At 41.1% G+C, this 23,266-nt stretch overlaps 2 protein-coding genes across 2 annotated transcripts; both read right to left on the bottom strand.

Moving 5' to 3' along the window:
• Positions 1 to 829: 829 nt before the first annotated feature.
• Positions 830 to 2,084, bottom strand: LOC112249304 (serum amyloid A-5 protein). The gene is made up of 4 exons (XM_024419124.2): positions 1,938 to 2,084; positions 1,714 to 1,819; positions 1,368 to 1,506; positions 830 to 1,163 (listed from the first exon to the last, which is right to left on the bottom strand). The coding sequence occupies exons 2-4, from the start codon at positions 1,799 to 1,801 to the stop codon at positions 1,025 to 1,027; spliced, it is 366 nt and encodes a 121-aa protein (XP_024274892.1). The 5' UTR covers positions 1,802 to 1,819; positions 1,938 to 2,084; the 3' UTR covers positions 830 to 1,024.
• An 8,720-nt stretch (positions 2,085 to 10,804) lies between these two features.
• Positions 10,805 to 15,285, bottom strand: LOC112249303 (ferritin, heavy subunit). The gene is made up of 5 exons (XM_024419123.2): positions 15,076 to 15,285; positions 13,267 to 13,369; positions 12,099 to 12,245; positions 11,516 to 11,641; positions 10,805 to 11,179 (listed from the first exon to the last, which is right to left on the bottom strand). Exons 2-5 carry the CDS (start codon positions 13,363 to 13,365, stop codon positions 11,021 to 11,023), a joined length of 531 nt encoding a protein of 176 aa, XP_024274891.1. The 5' UTR covers positions 13,366 to 13,369; positions 15,076 to 15,285; the 3' UTR covers positions 10,805 to 11,020.
• Positions 15,286 to 23,266: the final 7,981 nt, after the last annotated feature.

Genomic DNA, 23,266 nt, shown 5'->3' with positions numbered 1-23,266 from the left:
CTCTATTTTCACAAAGATTTCATCAGTGACCCTCAATGATTAACAAATACACTGAAATGGATGTGACAGATACCAATATTATAATTGTAATTTATCATGAACTGACCTACCACTTTTTATCCTCCTGGACCAGCTGTTCAAGCCTATATGGTACCTTTATTTAACTAGGCAAGTTAGTTAAGAACAAAATCTTATTTTAAATGATGACCTAGGAACAGTGGGTTAACTGTCTGTTCAGGGGCAGAACGACAGATCTGTACCTTGTCAACTCGGGGATTTGAACTTGCAACCTTTCGGTTACTAATCCAACGCTCTAACCACTAGGCTACCCTGCCTTCCCCTGCACCACTAATAACAGGATTCAATGTTATATCGTTACACTCAACAAATTGGCTTGGTGGATCGGTGTTCAGTTAAACCAGCATCTATTGGTTGTAAGTGAGAAGGGGAGGACACGGTGTGTGTTGTGTTGGAGATAGGGAGCTTAGGGATGTGCAGAGGCAAATAATTGTTGTTGCACCCTCAAAGTTCACATCACCTCGTCATCTGCATTAATCTTAGCCTCTTGTCTCCTATGTTTTTCTCAGCTTCTTCTGTCTCCTATGTTTTTCTCAGCTTCTTCTATGTCTACCCTATGAAAGACATGTACTTTGTACGGCTACCCCACTGTCCAAAAGTTCCTCTTTCTAGTTGTAAAGGGCTGACCGGTTGCCAGTTGAAGGCTGGGAAAATGTCAACACCAGATCATTTGAGTGTACATTTCAGGATTTCAACATTTCTTTCCAGCCTTCCCAGTCATATCATACTGAATACAGAAAGACATTAGTTCTCTGGTTGTGTAATCACTTTATTTTCGCAACACTTTTGAAATACATTGTATACTAAGTTTCAGTACCATGTACCTGTCTATTAGCAGAAATCATTTTTGAGAATATGACATTTTTACCAAAAGCAGTAATTGAGTGCAATATGTTTGGTTGGAATGTGGTCCTTCAGTTTGGCTAGTAACCTCCTTTTTGTAGGTTCAGTAGTTCTTGGGGAGTCCTTGGGGTCTGAATCGGTTGGGGTCCCCTCCATTACGTCCCCAGCGGTTAGCCTTCTGATCAGCTGCTGAGTCCTCGTGTCCTCGACCACTGGAACCCTGAACCATCTCCCGGCCATTACTGAGAGAGGAGAAATATTACATAAGTAACTCGCCAACCACAGTAAACCAATAATGGTAAAATTGTCTTTCTGAACAGATATATTTTTTTTACAAAAAGTGGCATAAAGATCTAATTAGAGAAAGGAGAATGTTTTTATGAGATAATTTGATGACCAACTGAACCACATTATAAGCATCACACAGATATTTGAGAATCACCCACCTGATGACTGTTGCTGCCCACCTGCCCCCTGGTCCTCTCCTGGCAGCATCATAGTTGCCCCGAGCGTGAAAGTACTTGTCTGAGTTTTTCCAGTTGGCGTCCTTCATGTCACCATATGCACGCCACATGTCTCCAGCACCTGCAGGGTCAGGAGGACACAGATGTTGAGTTTGACACTTTCAATGAACTTTACAACTTTTCAAACCACTAGCCTCAAGAAACAACAATGACTTTAAAGGAGTCCTCAAATACAGTACATGTCGCTCTTGATAGATTTGTTGCTACTGGTTTCTGTATCTATTTCTGTCAACAATGAAGAAACAATGATTAAAGTGTATAAACAGACCTCGAGCAGCTTCACCAGGGAAGCGGTACCACTGAGCTTGAGCTCCTACAACGAGGGTCAGAACAAGTCCAGCTAGAAGCAGCTTCATACTTGCAGATGCGACAAACTGAAGGAAACATGAGAGTGAGAGAGAGCATAGGCCACTCTATGAATTGCTAACATATTTACAGATCATTTATTCAACTTAAACTCAGACTGCCTCATATAAGAGAGTTATCGCTTACCTTCTAGCTCCTTAGTTAGTTAGTCAGTCAGTCAGGCAGTTTGAACTCCCTTGTGTTTTGTGTTGGTTTGTGGTCTGCAGCTTGTTCTTATATTCCACTCAGACCAGGGAGGAGTTCTGTTTTTCCAAAAGCTGGAATTCCCTAACTTCGTCCTCCCAAGCTATTACGATCAGAAGTGTGTGCCCGGGAACACAAGATGAGAAATTTCCAGGTCATGACAAGATGAATTAGAGGACGTGCTCTGAAGCCTTGGGCAATAGGGAGGATACTCCTCAATTGTGTAACTAGGCCTACAGCTTAAAAAAACAAGGCATCAAAATGTATGTATTAATAAGACTAATGGGGGAGCAGTTTGTTTTTCTGCTTTAAATGTCGTAATTGTCTTGATGGTTGAGGTTCCAAAAGTTTGCCTCTCACCTAATATGAGAGAATGAATCCTTATGATATGATTCATTATAGACTACTATAATCAGGTAGAATACAGGTATTTAATAGACATAGACATGAAAGGCAATTTGCATGTCCACATCTTACAGTTGGCACCTTTATCTTAAGGGTTACACAATTACTGCTCCCCCTCACACCTATGCTGCTGTTCATTGATTATTGCTTGCCATTACCATTAGTATCTATTTACAGTTGAAGAAGGAAGTTTACATACACTTAGGTTGGAGTCATTAAAACTCGTTTTTCAACCACTCCACAAATTTCTTGTTAATATACTATAGTTTTGACAAGTTGATTAGGACATAATTTTCCAATTGTTTACAGACAGATTATTTCACTTATAATTAACTGTAGCACAATTCCAGTGGGTCAGAAGTTTCCATACACTAAGTGACTGTGTCTTTTAAACAACTTGGATAATTCCAGAAAATGATGTCATGGCTTTAGAAGCTTCTGATAGGCTAATTGACATAATTTGAGTCAATTGGAGGTGTACCTGTGGATGTATTTCAAGGCCTACCTTCAAACTCAGTACCTCTTTGCTTGACATCGTGGGAAAATCAAAAGAAATCAGCCAAGACCTCAGAAAACAAATTGTAGACCTCCACAAGTCTTGTTCATCCTTGGGAGGAATGTCCAAATGCCTGAAGGTACCACATTCATCTGTACAAACAATAGTACACAAGTATACACACCATGGGACCACGCAGCCGTCATACCGCTCAGGGAGGAGACGCGTTCTGTCTCCTAGATGAACGTACTTTGTTGTGAAAATCAATCCCAGAACAACAGCAAAGGACCTTGTGAAGATGCTGGAGGAAACAGGTAAAAAATTATCTATTTCCACAGTAAAACGAGTCACATATCGACATAACCTGAAAGGCCGCTCAGCAAGGAAGAAGCCACTGCTCCAAAACCGCCATAAAAAAAGACAGACTACGGTTTGTAACTGCACGTGGGGACAAAGATCGTACTTTTTGAAGAAATGTCCTCTGGTCTGATGAAACAAAAATAGAACAGTTTGGCCTTAATGACCATCGTTATGTTTGGAGGTAAAAGGGGAAGGTTTGCAAGCCCGAAGAACACCATCCCAAACTTGAAGCACAGGGGTGGCAGCATCATGTTGTGGGGGATGCTTTGTTGCAGGAGGGACGGTGCATTTCACAAAATAGTTGGCATCATGGAGATGGAAAATTATGTGGGTATTTTGAAGATCTCAAGACATCAATCAGGAAGTTAAAGCTTGGTCACAAATGGGTCTTCCAAATGGAAAATGACCCCAAGCATACTTCCAAAGTTGTGGCAAAATGGCTTAAGGACAACAAAGTGAAGGTAGTGGAGTGGCCATCACAAAGCCCTGACCTCAATCCCATAGAAAATGTGTGGGCAGAACTGAAAAAGCGTGCACGTTCAAGGGAGGCCTGCAAACCTGACTCAGTTACACCAGCTCTGTCAGGAGGAATGGGCCAAAATTCACCCAACTTATTGTGGGAAGCTTGTGGAAGGCTACCTGGAATGTTTGACCCAAGTGAATCAATTTAAAGGCAATGCTACCAAAAACTAATTGAGTGTATGTAAACTTCTGACCCACTGGGAATGTGATGAAAGAAATAAAAGTGTAAATAAGTCATTCTACTATTATTCTGACATTTCACATTCTTAAAATAAAGTGGTGATCCTAACTGACCTAAAACAGGACATTTTTACTAGGATTAAATGTCAGGAATTGTGAAAAACTGAGTTTAAATGTATTTGGCTAAGGTGTATGTAAACTTTTGACTTCAACATTATTCATCCTGCTACTGGTCACAATTACTCTTGTTTACAAATCAAATCTATTTTTATTGGTTGCATACACATATTTAGCAGATCGTTTGCGGGTGTTGTGAAATGCTTGTGTTTTTAGCTCCAGCAGTGCAGTAATATCTAACAATTTACAACAATACACACAGATCTAAAAGTAAAAGAATGGAATTAAGAAATATAAAAATGATACGACAAGCAATGAGTCCATAGTGTAAATATATATATATATATATGTGTGTGTGTGAGATGGGATGTATAGACATTTTGGACGGTATGTGGATAGAATATTTTGAAAATCTGTAGAATACAGATGTTCTGAAAGAGCTGCAAAGTCTGGATCCCTAAAATCAGATGGGCTAGAAAATCTGGACTCTCTCCCTCTAAAATTATCAGCTGAAAATGTTGCAACCCCTATTACTAGCCTGTTCAACCTCTCTTTCGTATCATCTGAGATCCCCAAAGATTGGAAAGCTGCCCCGGTCATCCCCCTCTTCAAAGGGAGAGACCCTCTAGACCCAAACTGTTATAAACCTATATCCATCCTGCCCTGCCTTTCTAAAATCTTCAAAAGCCAAGTTAACAAACAGATCACCAACTATTTCAAATCCCACCGTACCTTTGCCACTATGCAATCTGGTTTCCGAGCTAGTCATGGGTGCACCTCAGCCACGCTCAACGTCCTAAACAATATCATAACCGCCATTGATAAAAGACAGTACTGTGCAGCCGTCTTCATCGACCTGGCCAAGGCTTTTGACTCTGTCAATCACCGCATTCTTATCGGCAGATTCAATAGCCTTGGTTTCTCAAATGACTGCCTCGCCTGGTCACTCTCCTTCCAGACTCACATCAAACATCTCCAAACCAAAATTAAATCTAGAATTGGCTTACTATTTCGCAACAAAGCCTCCTTCATTCATGCTGCCAAACATACCCTCGTAAAACTGACTATCCCACCGATCCTTGACTACACAATGTAATTTCTAAAATAGCCTCCAACACTCTACTCAGCAAATTGGATGTAGTCTATCACAGTGCCATCCGTTTTGTCACCAAAGCCCCATATACTACCCACCACTGCGACCTGTATGCTCTCGTTGGCTGGCCCTCGCTCCATATTCGTCGCCAAACCCACTGGCTCCAGGTCATCTATAAGTCTTTGCTAGGTTAAGCTCTGCCTTAGCTCACTGGTCACCATAGCAACACCCAACCGTAGCACGCGCTCCAGCAGGTATATTTTACTGTTCATCCCCAAAGCTAAGACTTCCTTTGGCCGCCTTTCCTTACAGTTCTCTGCTGCCAATGACTGGAACAAATTGCAAAAATCACTGAAGCTGGAGACATATCTCCCTCTCTAACTTTAAGCATCAGCTGTCAGATCAGCTTACCGATCACTGTACCTGTACACAGCCAATCTGTAAATAGCACACCCAACTACCTCATCCCCATATTGTTATTTATCTTTTTGCTCTTTTGAACCCCAATATCTCTACTTGCACATCATCATCTGCACATCTATCACTCCAGTGTTAATGCTAAATTGTATTTATTTTGCCTCTGTGGCCTATTTATTGCCTTACCTCCCTAATTTTCTACATTTGCACACACTGCACATTGATTTTTCTTTTCTATTATTGACTGTACGTTTGTTTATTTGTGTTGATGTTTGTGTCGCACTGCTTTGCTTTATCTTGGCCAGGTCGCAGTTGTAAATGAGAACTTGTTCTCAACTGGCCTACCTGGTTAAATAAAGGTGAAATAAAATTAATCAAATCAAAAATCCACGGGATAGAATAGTATATATACAGCAATAGTTGAATTGGATGGCATTGACTAGACTACAGTAAACTACATATAGCAAAGATTCAATAACAAAGACCAGGGAGGTTTTCCAATGCCTCACAAAGAAGGCATTAGAAAACCTAGTGAGCTTTTATGGGGGCATACTGCAACAACAACAAAAATGTATATGGATAGTTTAAAGTACATAGGCCTCTTAGCATCTCGTGAGGCCTACCAGTTTCTGGATATAACCCATGTCTGGCGTCTTGAGAATGGCTAACTGACACTGCCTCTTCTAGTCAGCAACAACACATCAGAAAACAAATTATAGATTTTAATGCTTTACTGTACTGACCTATTTAGCTTTTGTCCTCAATTGCAAATCATTGTATTTTGGTATAAAACACTCAGGCACTGCTCCAGAATCTCCCATAGGTGTTCAATTGGGTTGAGATCTAGTCACTGAAACAGCCATGGCATATGGTTTACATAAATTTCATGCTCAGCCAACCAGATCAGTGACCAGTCCTTCCCTGTGGACAGGGGCATTGTCATCCTGCGTGCCAAAGCCATGATAGCCAAAAATAATGTCCTGCCCAGCATTTTTATACATGACACTAAGCATGATGGGATGTTAACTGCTTAATTAACTCAGGAACCCCACCTGTGTGGAAGCACCTGCTTTCAAAATACTTTGTATCCCTCCTTTACTTAAATCAAATCAAAATCTAATCAAATCTCAAGTGTTTCCTTTATTTTGGCAGTTACCTGTACATAAAACACACTTCAAATAGTACCTTAGTGTAAAGTGCTAACAAATACTAGAAATTCTAAAGGTAACTAAAAAAAAATAAAAAAAAAGTTTTTAACTAGTTTTAAACTTTTATGGCCAGTGCCATCATGATGACGTCATGTCGGTTGCATAATGACATGTCAGTATGGAGACAGCACAGCAAGGTTATGTGTTTCTATATTTGTTTTTATTTCTGTTTGTTTTGTACATCCGTATTAATTTCTATTTAGTTTAAGTTGTATAAAATATATACACATTTCATTTTTATATTATTTAGGTTCAGTTTTAGTGTTAAGAAGATAAAGAATTTGTGGGAGGCTAGAAGAAATATGGGTTGTAGAGTTTTTGTGTGTTTTTTGGGATGTCACAACTGGGGGGCAGTAATATATAAGGTGATGGGTCAGGTCATTGGTTAGCCCTTCTCATGACTCCAATTTTACATTGGTGTCACATATACTCCCTCTCTGGCCTCTAGGTCATCAGGCTGCTGAGTGTCCCGCACACCTGTCACCATCGTCTCGCGCACCTGCACCTCATGACACTCACCTGGACTCCATCACCTCCATGATTATCTTCCCTGTATCTGTCACTCCCCTTGGTTCTTTCCTCAGGTGTTGACTCTGTTTTCATGTTGGTGTGTTAAGTGTTCATTGTTTGATTTATTAAAACACTCACTCCCTGAACTTGTCATAACTAGGGGGCAGTAATATATAAGGTGATGAGTCAGGTCATAGGCTAGGTTTGCCCTTCTCATGACTCCAATTTTACATTTTTTGCAAAGCTGCAGAGAAGAAGCCATATTCTCAGACTGGCCAATAAAAAGAAAAGATTAAGATGTGCAAAAGAACACAGACACTGGATGGAGGTACTCTGCCTAGAAGGCCAGCATCCCGGAGTCGCCTCTTCACTGTTGAAGTTGAGACTGGTGTTTTTGCGGGTACTATTTAATGAAGCTGCCAGTTGAGGACTTGTTAGGTGTTTGTTTCTCAAACTAGACACTCTAATGTACTTGTCCTCTTGCTCAGTTTTGCACTAGGGCCTCCCACTCATTCTATTCTGGTTGGAGCCTGTTTGCTCTGTTCTGTGAAGGTAGTACACAGCGTTGTATGAGATCTTCAGTTTCTTGGCAATTTCTTGCATGGAATAGCCTTAATTTCTCAGAACAAGAATAGACTGACGAGTTTCAGAAGAAAGTTAATTGTTTCTGGCCATTTTGAGCCTGTAATCAAACTCACAAATGCTGATGCTCCAGATACTCAACTAGTCCAAAGAAGGCCAGTTGTATTGCTACTTTTATCAGAACAACAGTTTTCTGCTGTGCTAACATAATTGCAAAAGGTTTTTCTAATGATCAATTAGCCTTTTAAATTGATAAACTTGGATTAGTTAACACAACATGCCATTGGAACACCGGAGTGATGGTTGCTGATAATGGGCCTCTGTACACCTATCTAGATATTCCATAAAAAGATCAGCCGTTTCCAGCAACAATAGTCATTTACAACATTAACAATGTCTACACTGTATTTCTGATCAATTTGATGTTATTTTAATGGACAAAAAATGTGCTTTTCTTTCAAAAACAAGGACGTTTCTAAGTGACCCCAAACTTTGGAACTGTAGTGTGTGTGTATGTATATATATGAACTGTACAAATGACACATTGGTGATCATAGATATAGACCCACTACACTAAGGGCAGGGTTGGGTAGTAACAGATTACATGTAATCTATCACACCCGTTTCGAGGGCATTATCACTTAAATTAATACCTGCTCTTTCCGTGACATAGACTGACCAGGTAAAGTACATGAACCCTCATTGATATCACTTGTTAAATCCACCTCAATCAGTGTAGATGAATACGAGGAAACCGGTTAATTAAACAAGTATTTTTAAGCCTTGAGACAATTGAAACAAGACAAAAGATTTAAGTGCCTTTTAACAGGGTATGAAAGAAGGTGCCAGGCACACCGTTTTGTGTCAAGAACTACAACGCTGCTGGGTTTTTCAAGCTTAACCCTTTCCCATGTGTATCAATAATGCTCCACCACCCAAAGGACATCCAACCAACTTGAAACAACTGAGGGAAGCATTGGTGTCAACATGGGCCGACATCCCTGTAACACCTTGTAGAGTCCGTGCCCCGACGAATTGAGGCTGTTCTGAGGGCAAAAGGGGGGGTGTTCTTAATGTTTTGTACACTCATTGGAGGCTGCTGAGGGGGCAGGGGGGGCTCACAGTAATGGTTGGAATGGAGTCAATGGAAACCACGTTTGGTACCATTCCATTTACTCTATTCCAGCCATTATGAGCCGTCCGCACTAGCTTACATAAACTAGATATCATTCAAATTCCTGTCTAGTGATGTCTACGACATCAATATAAAAAATACATAAAGTAATATCTAATCTGCAGGATACGAACATTCCATTCCAGCTAAATAATGGATATAGCGTTTTGCCACAACCTTTTAATATACATCTCAAATCTTAATCCATAGCAAGGTTTCCATCAAATTTGCACATGATTTATCTAAATATTCAAATCCACATTAATACAATCTGAGCCTACTCCCATCAGAGACTTTTTGCAGATAAAATTGTGTATGATGTAGCACACAAAACTCTCGGTTAAATGTTAAATTGGTTTTCATTACAATTTCAACTGATGGTTTTGTTACAAAAAATATTGGTTTAATGTAGTGGATGTGCCCACTCTGGTATTGGCACACGCACTCTAGCCAACAGCTCGTAGATACAGTGCGGGTATAGCCTACATCAGGGATGGGCAACTTAGATGATTGTGGGGGCCACAACAAATCAGAATGAGTTCATGGACAGAGAGAGTAGAGTAGCCTAGTGGTTAGCGCGTTGGACTAGTTACTAAAAGGTTGCGAGACTGAATCCCCAGGCTGTCAAGGTATAAATGTGTTGTTCTGACCCCTGAACAAGGCAGTTAACCGACTTCCTACACCATCATTTAAAATAATTTGTTCTTAACTGACTTGCCTAGTTAAGGTAAATAACATTTTACAATGAGGCCACCTTGTCTGGTGGTTAGTTTATTCAATACTTGGAAAGTTTCTGGTGTTCCCATCAGGACGGTTAAGTATTTTTTTATCCGACATGTACTTCACATGCATCGAAAGGTTGTCTGGAAACTTGAGAAAAGTAACATTTTCCTGAAAAGGTATCCATAACATGAAAAATTGGTGTATAAATCATTTGTGTGTGATCAACTGAGTTTAGTTTTAATGTCATCTTATACCTCGTGTCATACTCGTTGCCAAACCCACTGGCTCCAGGTCATCTACAAGACCCTGCTAGGTAAAGTCACCCCTTAGCTCAGCTCGCTTGTCACCATAGCAGCACCCACCTGTAGCACGCGCTCCAGCAGGCATCTCTGGTCACCCCCAAAACCAATTCTTCCTTTGGCTGCCTCTCCTTCCAGTTCTCTGCTGCCAATGACTAGAACTACAATAATCTCTGAAACACTTTCTCACTAGCTTTCTAAGCATCAACTGTCAGAGCAGCACAGATAACCCATCTATAATTTAGCCCAAACTACCTCTTCCCCTAGTGTATTTATCTCCTTTGCACCAATTATTTCTACTTGCACATTCTTCCACTGCAAATCTACCATTCGTGTTTATTTTTTACTTGCTAGATTGTATTTACTTCGCCACCATGGCCTTCTACCTCCCATCGCATATAGACTTGTTTTTCTGTATATTTGTTTTACTCCATCTGTAACCGTTGGGTCGAAGTGCTTTGCTTTCTTGGCCAGGTCGCAATTGTAAATAAAAACGTATTCTCAACTTGCCTACCTGGTTCAATTAAAGTGGAAACAAAGTGCGCTATTTTATAGTCAGTCTCATTTCTCTAGCTTCCACTATACCTTCCAACTTGTTGAAGTCTATTCTATCCATTTTGTATCAGACCAGTTTTGTTCAGTGTTTAACTATGTCTGAATGAGACATTTTAGACTGATCTTTATATACGCACACACCTCTGCAGAATTATGACAAAGAGGCCCATCAGAATCCAGAGGGTTTCATTTATTGACAACTGCAGTCAAAACAAGCAAGCTAGACAGGCAATTGGAGGGGAAAGGGCTACTGGCTTATAGGAACGGGAGGGAATAGCATAGCACAAACTAAGGATTCAAGGATGAACTTGATTGTTGCCAATCCTATAGATATATCAAGCAAGACAGAAACACAGCTATAGGATATAGCAAGAAAATAGAGGGTCTATGTGCTCTCTTTGCCCAAAGTGTGTTTGTCAAACAGGTACTCGGCCATGCCGTTCTGGGGGGCACCCATCCGGCGGAGGTTGGTCACCCAGTCACCCAGCTCCTTTATGGACTTCACCTGCTCGTCCAGGTAGTGTGTCTCAATGAAGTCACACATCTGAGCGAAAAGGACCAAATGAGAGAAAGGACCAACAGGTAAGCAAAACTCAGTGGAGTGATGCCTCAAACAGAACAGGGATGAATAATCTAGTGTTCTTCTAGACCCTAGAGGAAAAGGGTTTTTAAAACCCTTCATGTGACCCTCTGGACTTGGCACTGATTAAAGTGTACACTGCATGAAAAACCTGACAGACTTCAGATTTGGTCCCCTGTTTATGATATCCTGAATTACATGATAAATATGGGTGGATTAGATTCTGATTTTAAATCTTCGGAGATTCTTAAAAACATCTTGCAGTTAAAATAACATAGCGTTTTGCCTCCATATACTTACGTGTGGGTCGTTGTGATCAGCGCAGACCTTGTGCAGGTCCAGCAGGGACTGGTTTACACTCTTCTCCAGCTGCAGGGCACTCTCAAGGGCCTCCACACCGCTACCCCACTCATCCTTCTCCGGTTTCTGGAACAAGCCATACATATGGTGTTAGAAAGAGCAGCCGTAGTGCCTCTTCACAAGCCCCTATTCCCCCCACTGGCTTATGTTAGACAAACTGGAGTACACATTGGCTACCTAGCTGCTTAATAACCATTTAGTCAAGTTTAAATATCACTTGTTGCCTGTTTTCTTAACCCCTCATTGCTTTACTCTGTAAGCAAAGTCTGTCTTTCTCTAGGATTCAGTATGGCTGCTGTTTAACATTCTCTCCATGCCCATTGCAACAGTACATTTATCTCTGACAGTGTCAATGACACACACAGCGGTTTAAATGTCTGAAAGATAAGTGGTCCACACCCTCAATCTCCCTCTGTCCATCCTCCCTAGATGAGAGCAATCATATCCCCACAATAAACTCCAGCTGAAAGCATGCATTTGCACAGGCGAAACATGGACATGCACACAAGCACTTAGCACACACCTTGACGTCCTGCAGGAAGATTCTCCCTCCCCTCTGGTTCTGAACTTTCATCAGCTTCTCAGCGTGCTCACGTTCTTCGTGGGACTGGTTCTTGAAAAACTTAGCAAAGTTGTGCAGGGCCTGGTCATCACGATCGAAGTAATACGCCTGAGACAGAGAAGGTAAATTCAAAGATACCTGGCTGGTTCCAGTTCTACCATCTTGACATAAGTAGCGATCAGTAGAATCAATGTGTATCTACAATGATCACTGCTATCAGTATGCAGATAAAATGAGATCCATAAGTGTTGGGACAATGACATTTTATCATTGTTTTAGATATGTATCCAGCACTTGAAATGATACAATGACTATGAGGTTCAATTACAGACAGCTTTAATTTGAGTGTATTTTGATCAATGTCGGGTCAACCGTTTAGAAAGTACAGCACTTATACATTGTCCAACCATTTTAGGGGAATAAAAGTAATGTGACAAATTGACTTGTGTATTAAAGTAAACATATCTGGTCCCATATGCCTAACACGCAATGAATACATCAAGCTTGTGACTCCAAATTTGTTGGGATAAATTTGCATCCAATAGAAATGGTAAATGCATCATCATTTTAGAGTCACTAAATAAGAACAGAATTTAAACACATCTACACTAATATGGATGCTACCATGATTACAGACAGTGCTGAATGAATTGTTAATTAGTGAGAAAGTTGAGGCATAAACATGGTAGCCTCCTGTTAACAGCAAATGCTACAAAAAAAAGCACTTAACTATTTTGATTAGATAATTAAATAAGTGGGTCTTGTGGTTGTGGAAGGCTTATTTGGCCTGGATATAGTTTCATGAGCCTTGAATTATTTAGATTTCTGAATAATGTTCAAAATGCAGTGAATTGTACAACAAAACAGATTCAGAGTGATATAACTAAATAAAAATGTGCATCACTCAAAGTTGAAAACAATGACAATTTAGGCCATACCGCCCAGCCCTAGTATTAAATGGGATGCCAAGAGGCCAGAGTATTGAAGACACACCCATCTGCACTGTCATGGGGTGTAACCTTTTCTTACACCTCATGACTCAGTGTTCCTGTAATCTAATCAGTCATACTAGTAACGGAGACTACACTTGCCAAACCCTTCTTCCTCTCCATTCCCCTTCCAGTCTTACCATGGACAGATAAACATAGGAAGCGTACAGCTCCAGGTTGATCTGCCGGTTGATGGCAGCCTCACAGTCCTGATGGAAGTTCTGTCTCACTGGAGGCATGTTTCTGAAATGGAAATGTATTAACTGTCAAAAGGAAAGGGCACACTTTGGTTCAATTAATTAAGGCACTTTTAAAACAGCATGGAGCCCCGAAGCCAAAGGGAAGATTCTGACTCTTCAATAACTCAGTCTAACATTACAGAAGGTTGGTGCTATCCAGTCATTCCATTTTATAGATAAAGGGTTTGTTTGGTTATGAGAGATGAGTCACTGTAGCCCTTTAGTTGGCTAGTAGAGCATGAGTCTCAAAAGTATTTGGACTTTGAAGCTTGCATATCTCCACACGCAGTTTCAGCAAAATATGACCCAAAATACCACAGTGACGCATTTAAACACGATGGGCAGGACGTTGTCATTGCAAATCCAGCTGCCACCAAATAGTAAAACAGATATTCTATTTAACTAGATACTCTAACCTTATCTATGTACATCACATCCAGAGAGGTAGCAAGAGGGTCGACACCGCCCAAAATATGTCTACACAGATAAGACTGTCTGTTAAGGGCGACTGCACTTCTTGATATAGCCTTGTTTTAGATATGGTTCATTAAAAAATGCTAGCGGCTATGACTGAACTCAAACAAATGGTTTGATATAGGTGGGAAGAGTTGGCAAAATAATTAGGCGAATTCACTTCTGCCAACTGGTGTGCGACCAAACCAAATGTGGTTGGCTTTCGGATAAGCCTCTGGGGCTAGTTCAGGACCATCAATAAATTAATGCAAGTGGGGACAATATTTTCATTTTACACACCTTTTAGTTCTCACGAAATGCTATTAATACACGTTTACATTTCTACAATTTAGTTAGAGGTTCATTCTTTGCCAGTGATCAGGAGTCCTCTAGGGTGGTGAACAATTGGCCCAGCATCGACCAGGTTACCTTAACTGACTTAATTTATAAAAACGTTTAAAGAAAACTTAATTGCTATTTTGATAAGTAAATGGTATTTGATCAAACGCAATGCTTGTTGTTAAAAGGGAATTGCTCTATTCTACAATAGATTGGCTAGATATATCCCGCCTTTGAAGGCATGTACTTCCATTGTTAATCGACTATCTTGTCAATATAATAGATCCTCGCACTTCACCGACCAAGGCCATCAGTGTTGCCAATTTATATTTAGAGAATTCTGACTGCGCCCCAAACGAGTGTTTAGTTGATATCGTTTAACGACTTTCCCCCACTTAATTCTGCCGCAACGTCGCTCATACAGGCAGATAAGAACAAAGGGCGCGGTGTGCGTAAGAGCGGACAAAAAAGCTTAGCAAGTCAAATTGGTGCTGTGACGTCGACGTAACTGCAAATCATAGAGCCGATCACTGAAAAAAAAAACAATGTTGCCAGCACTGAACGCCAGACGCCATTATTTGGCAAAACAAGGACATATTTAGTAAACAACCACGATATCGAAAAACACCGCAATTATAACATTGACGATTGTTATTAGTAGCTAGCGTAATAACGCTGAGTTATTTTACAATGCTAACGTTGCAACGCATTTGACATCGTCGCAAGCTTGTTAACGTTAGCTAGCTGGCTACAGTAGGTAGCGTAGTTTGTTACATAACGTAGCTAGCTAGCCACCCTCAGTAGTACGGCCTTGGGCGGTAGTGGCTAGCTAGTTAAGTTATGTTACATCCAACTATTATCCCAACCAGCTAGTTTAATAACTTATTTATTCTTAGCTAGATATGTTATTTGTCTTACCTTGTGTTTTTTCTGGTCCGAAGAGGTGGTGTGAGTGATTCGAATTGTTCGTTTCTACGATGTTATGAATAGCTTGATCTAATTTGGTTTTCAAAAGGGATGAATTCAATCAAAAAGAAATTGCTTCAAAAGAGTAGAAGGTTGCCGTTCAAGCACTGTTGAAGCAGGTAACCTTTACTCTCGTCTGCAAACTGATATGTGTGAGTGGTGAGGGTTGCGCAGTGCTTAAATAGGGAATGACGTCGTCAAAAGCAGTAAGGGGAGGGGACTGTAAAAAGCACATCGTTTTTTCATTTATATAAAATACTACTCTATTTGGTCAAACTTTTGAAAACTATACGGTAAAGCACGACACTTGTTTGAAATCCCTTTTTACTCAGTGAGACATAGCAAACAGATGGAAATTGTATCACATGAGTAGAGCCTAGAGCAGGGTTCCCCAGGGGCAAATGGTGGTTTATTTGTTCCCCCAGGTTTTCTGTTGAGTTTTCATTGTTGGACATAAAAAACTCTAAAAACACCAGGAAATCAGCTCTTAGTGATTTTTATTTGAGGAATCTGGGCGGCAGGTATCCTAGCAGTTAAGAGTGCTGGGCCATTAACCACTGGGTCAGTAACTGAAAGGTTGCTGGTTTGAATCCCTGAGCCAACTAGGTGAAAATTCTGTCTGTGCCCTTGAGCAAGGCACTTAACTCTGATTACTCCTGTAAGTTGCTTTAGATAAGAGTGTCTGCTGAATGACTAAAATGTCAAATGTATTTTCACGCATAATTGAGAGATCATATTCAAGCAAAGTTTGAAATTATTTTGTATTAGTCAAATATTATATCTGTTTGGGCTTCTTGCAGTCAATTTGCAGTCTATGTTCCGGCCCCCGCTCAAGAAGAAATCGGCCCGCGGCTAAATCTAGTTGATGATCCCTGGTCTAGAGTTTTTCCAGACCACCAGTCATAATCAAAAAAAATACTAGGCTAAGGCTCCCAAGGATGGACCCAGAGTTTTTCCCTGGTCAGGTCACACTGCAAAAACTGCTGGCCTTACACAATAAACAGGATTAATCAAATAAGGAACTTAACAACACACTAAACAGTCACGTAGACCACATTTTCTTAGCAGAGATGCTGACAATTCATGATATTGCGTAACGGGTATTTTTGAAGGGGGAATTGAATTTCCCAGAAGTGACAACAGCAGAACAGATGTCATAGTCTGATCGACACAAAATATTTCAAAATCCCAAGCACAATGGGTGCCACGCATTAAAATAAGTTCTGAGAGTCTAACTGTGGCCACATGAATGAGATACCATCAGTGAAATGACTTATTTATGGTGTAGTCCTACTTAGTTGATTGGCATTATCATGGTGGAAAAATAGGGCAAATTCAGATAAGTATACAAAACCATTATGAATTCTTTGATTACAGTTGTGTGGCTATAAGTTTCAGGCTAGGCTTGATTTTAAATAATGGGAAGAACCATCACCATGTGACTAAATACTGACACTACATGACACTGAACAGCTGTAGCAGATAAACAGTACTATCATCACCACAGTTCTCTCTGTCTGTCTGTCTGGTATGCTACACACAGTTAATAACCACTGTGTGTACCAGACAGTCAGCCAGCAAGAGCAGAGGACTGCTGGGTCAATGTCATACAGTGTATCATATAATCACACCAGAAAATGCTGCAACATAATGCCATAGACACTGGTTGAAAATCCAACCCATGAATAAAACTGTCTCGTTTCCTTTGCCACTAGGTATCACAATCTCTCATTTGCACCTTCCAAGTAATCTCATTCATCAGACACTTCCTCCCAATGCTAGGAAACATAATGTGCTATATATTAGTCTGGAGTCTGGTTACCTTAATTAGTAATAATTAAGATATGCCTTTCATCTCCACTTGTTTTTTTTATACAGGATTGATGATGAATTAAGGCATGGATACAATTCAAATTATTTGAAGATTTAGAAGAACTGGCCATCTGCTGCGTCACCCACATCTGATATACATTGTTACAAAGAAGTGAAGCATATTTTGGTGCAGCATATGGATGACAGTTGATGGCTCAGCAGCATGTCTCCCCATACACTGAGTGTTCAAAACATTAGGGACACCTTCCTAATATTGAGTTGCACCCCCTTTTGCACTCTACAAGGTGTCAAAAACATTCCACAGGGATGTTGGCCCATGTTGACTCCAATGCTTCCCACAGTTGTGGGATGTCGGCTGGATGTCCTTTGGGTGGTGGACCATTCTTGATACACACGAGAAACTGTTGTGTGTGAAAAACCCAGCAGCGTTGCAGTTCTTGACACACTCAAACCGGCGTGCCTGGCACCTACTACCATACCCTGTTCAAAGGCACTTAAATCTTTAGTCTGGCCCATTCACCCTCTGAATGGCACAAATCTTGTCCAAACAATCCATGTCTCAATTGTCTCAAGACTTTACAATCCTTTAATCTGTCTCCTTCCCTTCATCTACACTGATTCAAGCGGATTTAACCAGTTAAATGTAACAAAATGTAATCTACGTAATCCCCAAAAGTAATTGTTTATCATGAGAGGGTCATAAACAATAACTAGTAATGCTACATACCCCAAGAAAGGTTCAAATCTCAACTTTCTTGTAAAAATAATTGTAAATTGCTGAGGTGTAGTCACTTGAGGACACAAGCTCAAGTAAACAGTAGAAATATGATAAAAATATAAAATATTTAATGTATTTTCTATTAAAAAGAATAAGGCTGGACTTATATGCTTTGTATAATGAACACGATGGGAGACAGCTGGTTTGAAGCGGGGGCGGGGGGCGCAGCAGGTGTTTATTGTAAGGGACCACAGGAGGAGGCAGGCAGAAGGTCATACACATGGGGTCCAATAGGGCAACGGCTAGTAATGTCGTCTTGGAGATCAGGCAATAGGTTGATAACAGGAAATCCAATAGGCAGGGTGGGTGTCATAAACACAGGCAGGGAATAGGCATACACAGGGACACAGGGTGTCATACACAGGGTGAAGTAGGCAAAAACAGGGTGTCATAGGGTGGCACAGGGCGGCATACATTACAGAACCACCAGAACTCTGACAAGAAGCGTGTCACAAAACAAACAATAACTCACAGTGATGGGGTGCAAAGAACTGAACTAAATAGTGTGTGATAATGACATACAGGTGTGTGAACCAGGTGATCAGAATTCAGGTGATTGGGATCTGGAGAGTGAGCTGCGTTCAGGGAATCTCAGTGTTTGAGAGTGAGTTGGAAGCAGACGTTACACTTTGCATAATCAAATAAAACACCTAATTATAAGATTTCACCTTCTTTATAACTGTAAAATACAGATTTGTATTGTTAGTGTTAGAGAAAATGTGCCTATTTTCTAAAGGTTTCTCTTGATCAAAACGTCTGGTCTCATTTAGCTTGGCTTCCTGAACTCGTTAAATCTTGTCCATTAATGACAAACAGAAAGTGTTTTTTGTTTAAAACAACTTCCTTGACAACAGCTCTGATCTGCTCAGCAAAGGCAAGAAGTATAAACGCAGTATTGCCACTGCAGACACTGGATGGACCATGTAAAGCCCTGTAAGATGCAGACATGTGCTTTGTCAGTGGCTGAGGTAGGGTTCAGCCAGGAGTTGCTGGATTGTCAGAGTTTTAAGTGGTTTCAGATTTCACATCCTATGTCACACAGGCTCAATAAATAGCCCTGGTTCCCATGGACAGTGTAGGATATCACTCAATGTAAGCCATTTCGATCTATGGTGTCCACAGATCGATTGTTTTGCTAAAATGTCGGTCGGAACCGGTACCAGAACCAGGGACTTTACATTTAAAGGTGACATCAATAAGGGATCATAGCTTTCACCTGGTCAGTCTATGTCATGGAAAAAGCAGGTGTTGTTTTGTACACTCCGTGTATATTTGCGGGTTATAGGTTCTGCATGGTCAATTCGCCATCTGAAGTGGCCGTACAGCATTTACTGCGATGCAGCAGCCGCAGACGTCAGGACTTTCATTCTTCTTGCGCTTAGCGGAGCAGAGCTATTGTGAAGGAAGTTGTCAAGGAAGTGAGTTTGTGTTTATACTGGACCTCCACCTACGGTCAACCAATATGTCAATGCGGAGCTATACGGAACCCTACGCATTGTTACAAAATTTGAGAGGCGCACGACAATGCGGTATGGATTTTGATTTGGACTCCGCAATTGCGTCACACCCTCCATACAACGCCTATGACCACATACTTGGATCAAGCATAAGGGGTCGGTGGTGGGCCTCAGGTTTTCACTTTATCACATACAGTCGGGTTATTAGCAATTGCGGGTGACGTGCACCACTAACGCACACATTCTTTTCAATGAGGCCACAATGTCATGTGGTGGCACTCCCAACTGTCACCGGTGGTATTGAAGCACACACTCATGACCATGTTTCAACACACACATATTTTTTTGTACACTCAGGGTATATTGATGTCATGGGCTAACAGTAAATGGGGGCATTGTAACATAGGTTATAAAATGTAATTGGGTGTAAAATCCATTTTATGTTTCATTCCTTCCTGTGTCCTAGATAGAAACATTGCATTGTTCGGACTCAGCAAATTGTGTTTACAGGGGCTAGTGCAAGCACAAACAACTTCAATGATTATTTGTCACAGCCAATTTACCACCTGCCCAACAACCAGTAGCTGCTGACAAAGTACATCAATGCTGACAGCTGCATATGATATGATACTCTGTCCAGCACTCTGACTACTCACTGGGCACACACTGGTTGAATAAACGTTGTTTCCATGTCATTTCGATGAAATTATGTTGAACCAATGTTGAATAGAAATGTAATTGATGTCTGTGCCCAGTGGGTGACTGATGTGAGAATTGTGAGAATCTCTCAAGATATTTAAAGAACATTGGTGAGGTGCCTTTAGGATATCAGGGTCTGTCACAGTAGAGAAAAGTATTATTGATATATGGAATGTTAAGCATAAGTGTATAAAGTGTGTACTCTTATTTTAAATCTAGTTCTGTCCATGATACCGAAGTATGTGCTGATATGTGTGTGTCTGGTGGATGCTGCTGGGTGTGAATGTGGTGTAGGGGAATGAAGGTGAAAATCAATTAAGTTAACTTTAGAGGGAGGAAACTCCACATGATTCAAGGTTGCTGCTTTCACGTCTGTTAAGTCTGATCACGGTGGCTGAGTTGAAAGCCTCAGTGCAGCCAAGGTCCTAAGGTGAAACTCCCATCTGCTTCTGGTTAATTTTATATGAGCAGAAGCGTAACAACAACTGATTCACAGGGACCTTGTTCATTTTATGAGCAGGTCCAAAGCCCAGCACAATACCTCAGCAAACCCTTAATGGGTGGTAGACTGTAACACACTACACTATATCTCAGCTAACCCTTCATGGGTGTTAGACTGTAACACACTACACTATACCTCAGCTAACCCTTCATGGGTGTTAGACTGTAACACACTACACTATACCTCAGCTAACCCTTCATGGGTGTTAGACTGTAACACACTACACTATACCTCAGCTAACCCTTCATGGGTGGTAGACTGTAAAACACTACACTATACCTCAGCTAACCCTTCATGGGTGGTAGACTGTAACACACTACACTATACCTCAGCTAACCCTTCATGGGTGTTAGACTGTAACACACTACACTATACCTCAGCTAACCCTTCATGGGTGTTAGACTGTAACACACTACACTATACCTCAGCTAACCCTTCACTGTAACACATACACTATACCAGCTAACCCTTCATGGGTGTTAGACTGTAACACACTACACTATACCTCAGCTAACCCTTCATGGGTGGTAGACTGTAACACACTACACTATACCTCAGCTAACCCTTCATGGGTGGTAGACTGTAACACACTACACTATACCTCAGCTAACCCTTCATGGGTGTTAGACTGTAACACACTACACCATACCTCAGCTAACCCTTTTTAAAAAGCGGCAATCGTACTATTTGTCAATTTTGAGACGCTGTAGCCAGTATACACTTCCTCAAATAGTCCGAATTAATCTAAGATAACATAAAACATTACTTTCGCATTTTTTTTTGCCGAGGAGAATGTTTGGTGCAGTATTTCTCAAGTGAACAAAATTTGCACGAGAAGGAGTCGTCTCCCTTTGGATGACAACAGGCACTTCATTGTAGAATCCCTACTGTTGACCAGTCGCAGACGAGTCGGCTACCGACTTCGGTTTGCCTGGAGAATTTTTTGTGTGTGCCTGAACAACCGAAAAAACCCTTGCCGAAATCCAAAACGAACCAAAATGTCGTCATAATATATGCACGAACTGTTTTGTCCGGGAAGCATACAGACGCCTTTAGTCAGTGTGGAGGAGGTGCCAATGTTGTATTTGACCTAATGAAACCCAGAGCGGTGGTAGCTGTTACAAAAGTCCTACAAATTTAAAGGCCCAGTGCAGTCAAAAACGTGGTTTTCTGTGTTTAATATATTTCCATACTGTGAGGTAGGAATAATACTGTGAAATTGTAGAAAATTATAATAATGCCCTTTAAGTGTAAGAGTTGTTTGAAATACACGTGAAATTTCTGCCTGTTTTGGTGAGATGGAGTTTTGGCTTGCCTGTTGACAAATTAGTTAATAGACCAATAAGTTTGCGTTCCAAACCTCTCTGCCAATAACAGCAAGCTTTCTGTTTTCCCCTCCCCACTCAGACATCTCCCAGACAGTCCTAGCAAAATGATTGCTTGAGGAATTGCTCTTAAGATATGTTTCTTTTGGACCATTTCAATTGAAAACAATCACAGTAAGGTATTTCATTGTTAGCCAGAAATGATTTGATATTGAGATAACGGCTGCATTGGACCTTTAAGAGATTACATCTTACCTCAGGAAACTCATTGAGGGTGGTAACTGTAAAAAGTCTATACCCAGGATACCCATTAAGGGCGGTAACTATAGGAACATGGTAGAATTATTTACATCGGGGGAATTTAGCAGGGCCAGCAGCCTATTTGCAACACATCTCGTTTTTGTATTTAGATTTTTGTGTGCTTCACTTGCATTCAATAGTCTATGAATCACATGGTTATGAAGGCATAAATGTATGAAAGCGTGTATACTTACATTAAATGGACAAAAGGAACACCTATGTGAGAATACTATTCATTCACGCAGGCCTCCTAATTGTAACTAGAATTTCTAAGCAAACGGCTGGAGGCAGGGCTTTCTCCTATAGAGCTCAATTTTTATGGAATGGTTTGCCTACCCATGTGAGAGACAGACTCGGTCTCAACCTTTAAGTCTTTATTGAAGACTCATCTCTTCAGTAGGTCCTATGATTGAGTGTAGTCTGGCCCAGGAGTGTGAAGGTGAACAGAAAGCCACTAGAGCAATGAACTGCCCTTGCTGTCTCTGCCTGGCCAGTTCCCCTCTCTCCACGGGGATTCTCTGCCTCTAACCCTATTACAGAGGCTGAGTCACTGGCTTACTGGTGCTCTTCCATGCTGTCCTTAGGAGGGGTTGCATCACTTGAGTGGGTTGAGTCACTGACGTGGTCTTCCTGTCTGGGTTGGCGCCCCCCCTGTGCTGTGGCGGTGATCTTTGTGGGCTATACTCAGCCTTGTCTCAGGATGGTAAGTAGGTAGTTGAAGATATCCCTTATGTGTCAGGGGGCACATAATGCTGCTGCTCCAGTTTCAACTGTTCTGCCTGCGGCTATGGAACCCTGACCCAATCACTGTGATTACTATTATTTGACCATGCTGGTCATTTTTGTACATTTGAACATCTTGGCCATGTTCTGTTATAATCTCCACCTGACACAGCCAGAAGAGGACTGGCCACCCCTCATAGCCTGGTTCCTCTCTAGGTTTCTTCCTAGGTTTAAGCCTTTCTAGGGAGTTTTTCCTAGCCACCGTGCTTCTACACCTGCATTGCTTGCTGTTTGGGGTTTTAGGCTGGGTTTCTGTACAGCACTTTGATATATCAGCTGATGTAAGAAGGGCTATAGAAATACATTTGATTTGACTGACTACAGCTCAGCGTTCAACACCATAGTGCCCTCAAAGCTCATCACTAAGCTAAGGACCCTGGGACTAAACACCTCCCTCTGCAACTGGATCCTGGAATTCCTGACGGGCAACACATATGCCACGCTGATCCTCAACACGGAGGCCCCT

This window comes from Oncorhynchus tshawytscha, linkage group LG04 (assembly GCF_018296145.1).
Source record: "Oncorhynchus tshawytscha isolate Ot180627B linkage group LG04, Otsh_v2.0, whole genome shotgun sequence".
Classification (NCBI taxonomy): Eukaryota; Metazoa; Chordata; class Actinopteri; order Salmoniformes; family Salmonidae; genus Oncorhynchus; species Oncorhynchus tshawytscha.
The sequence above is the reverse complement of the archived record's forward strand: the minus strand, read 5'-3'. Positions and strand labels throughout refer to the sequence as shown.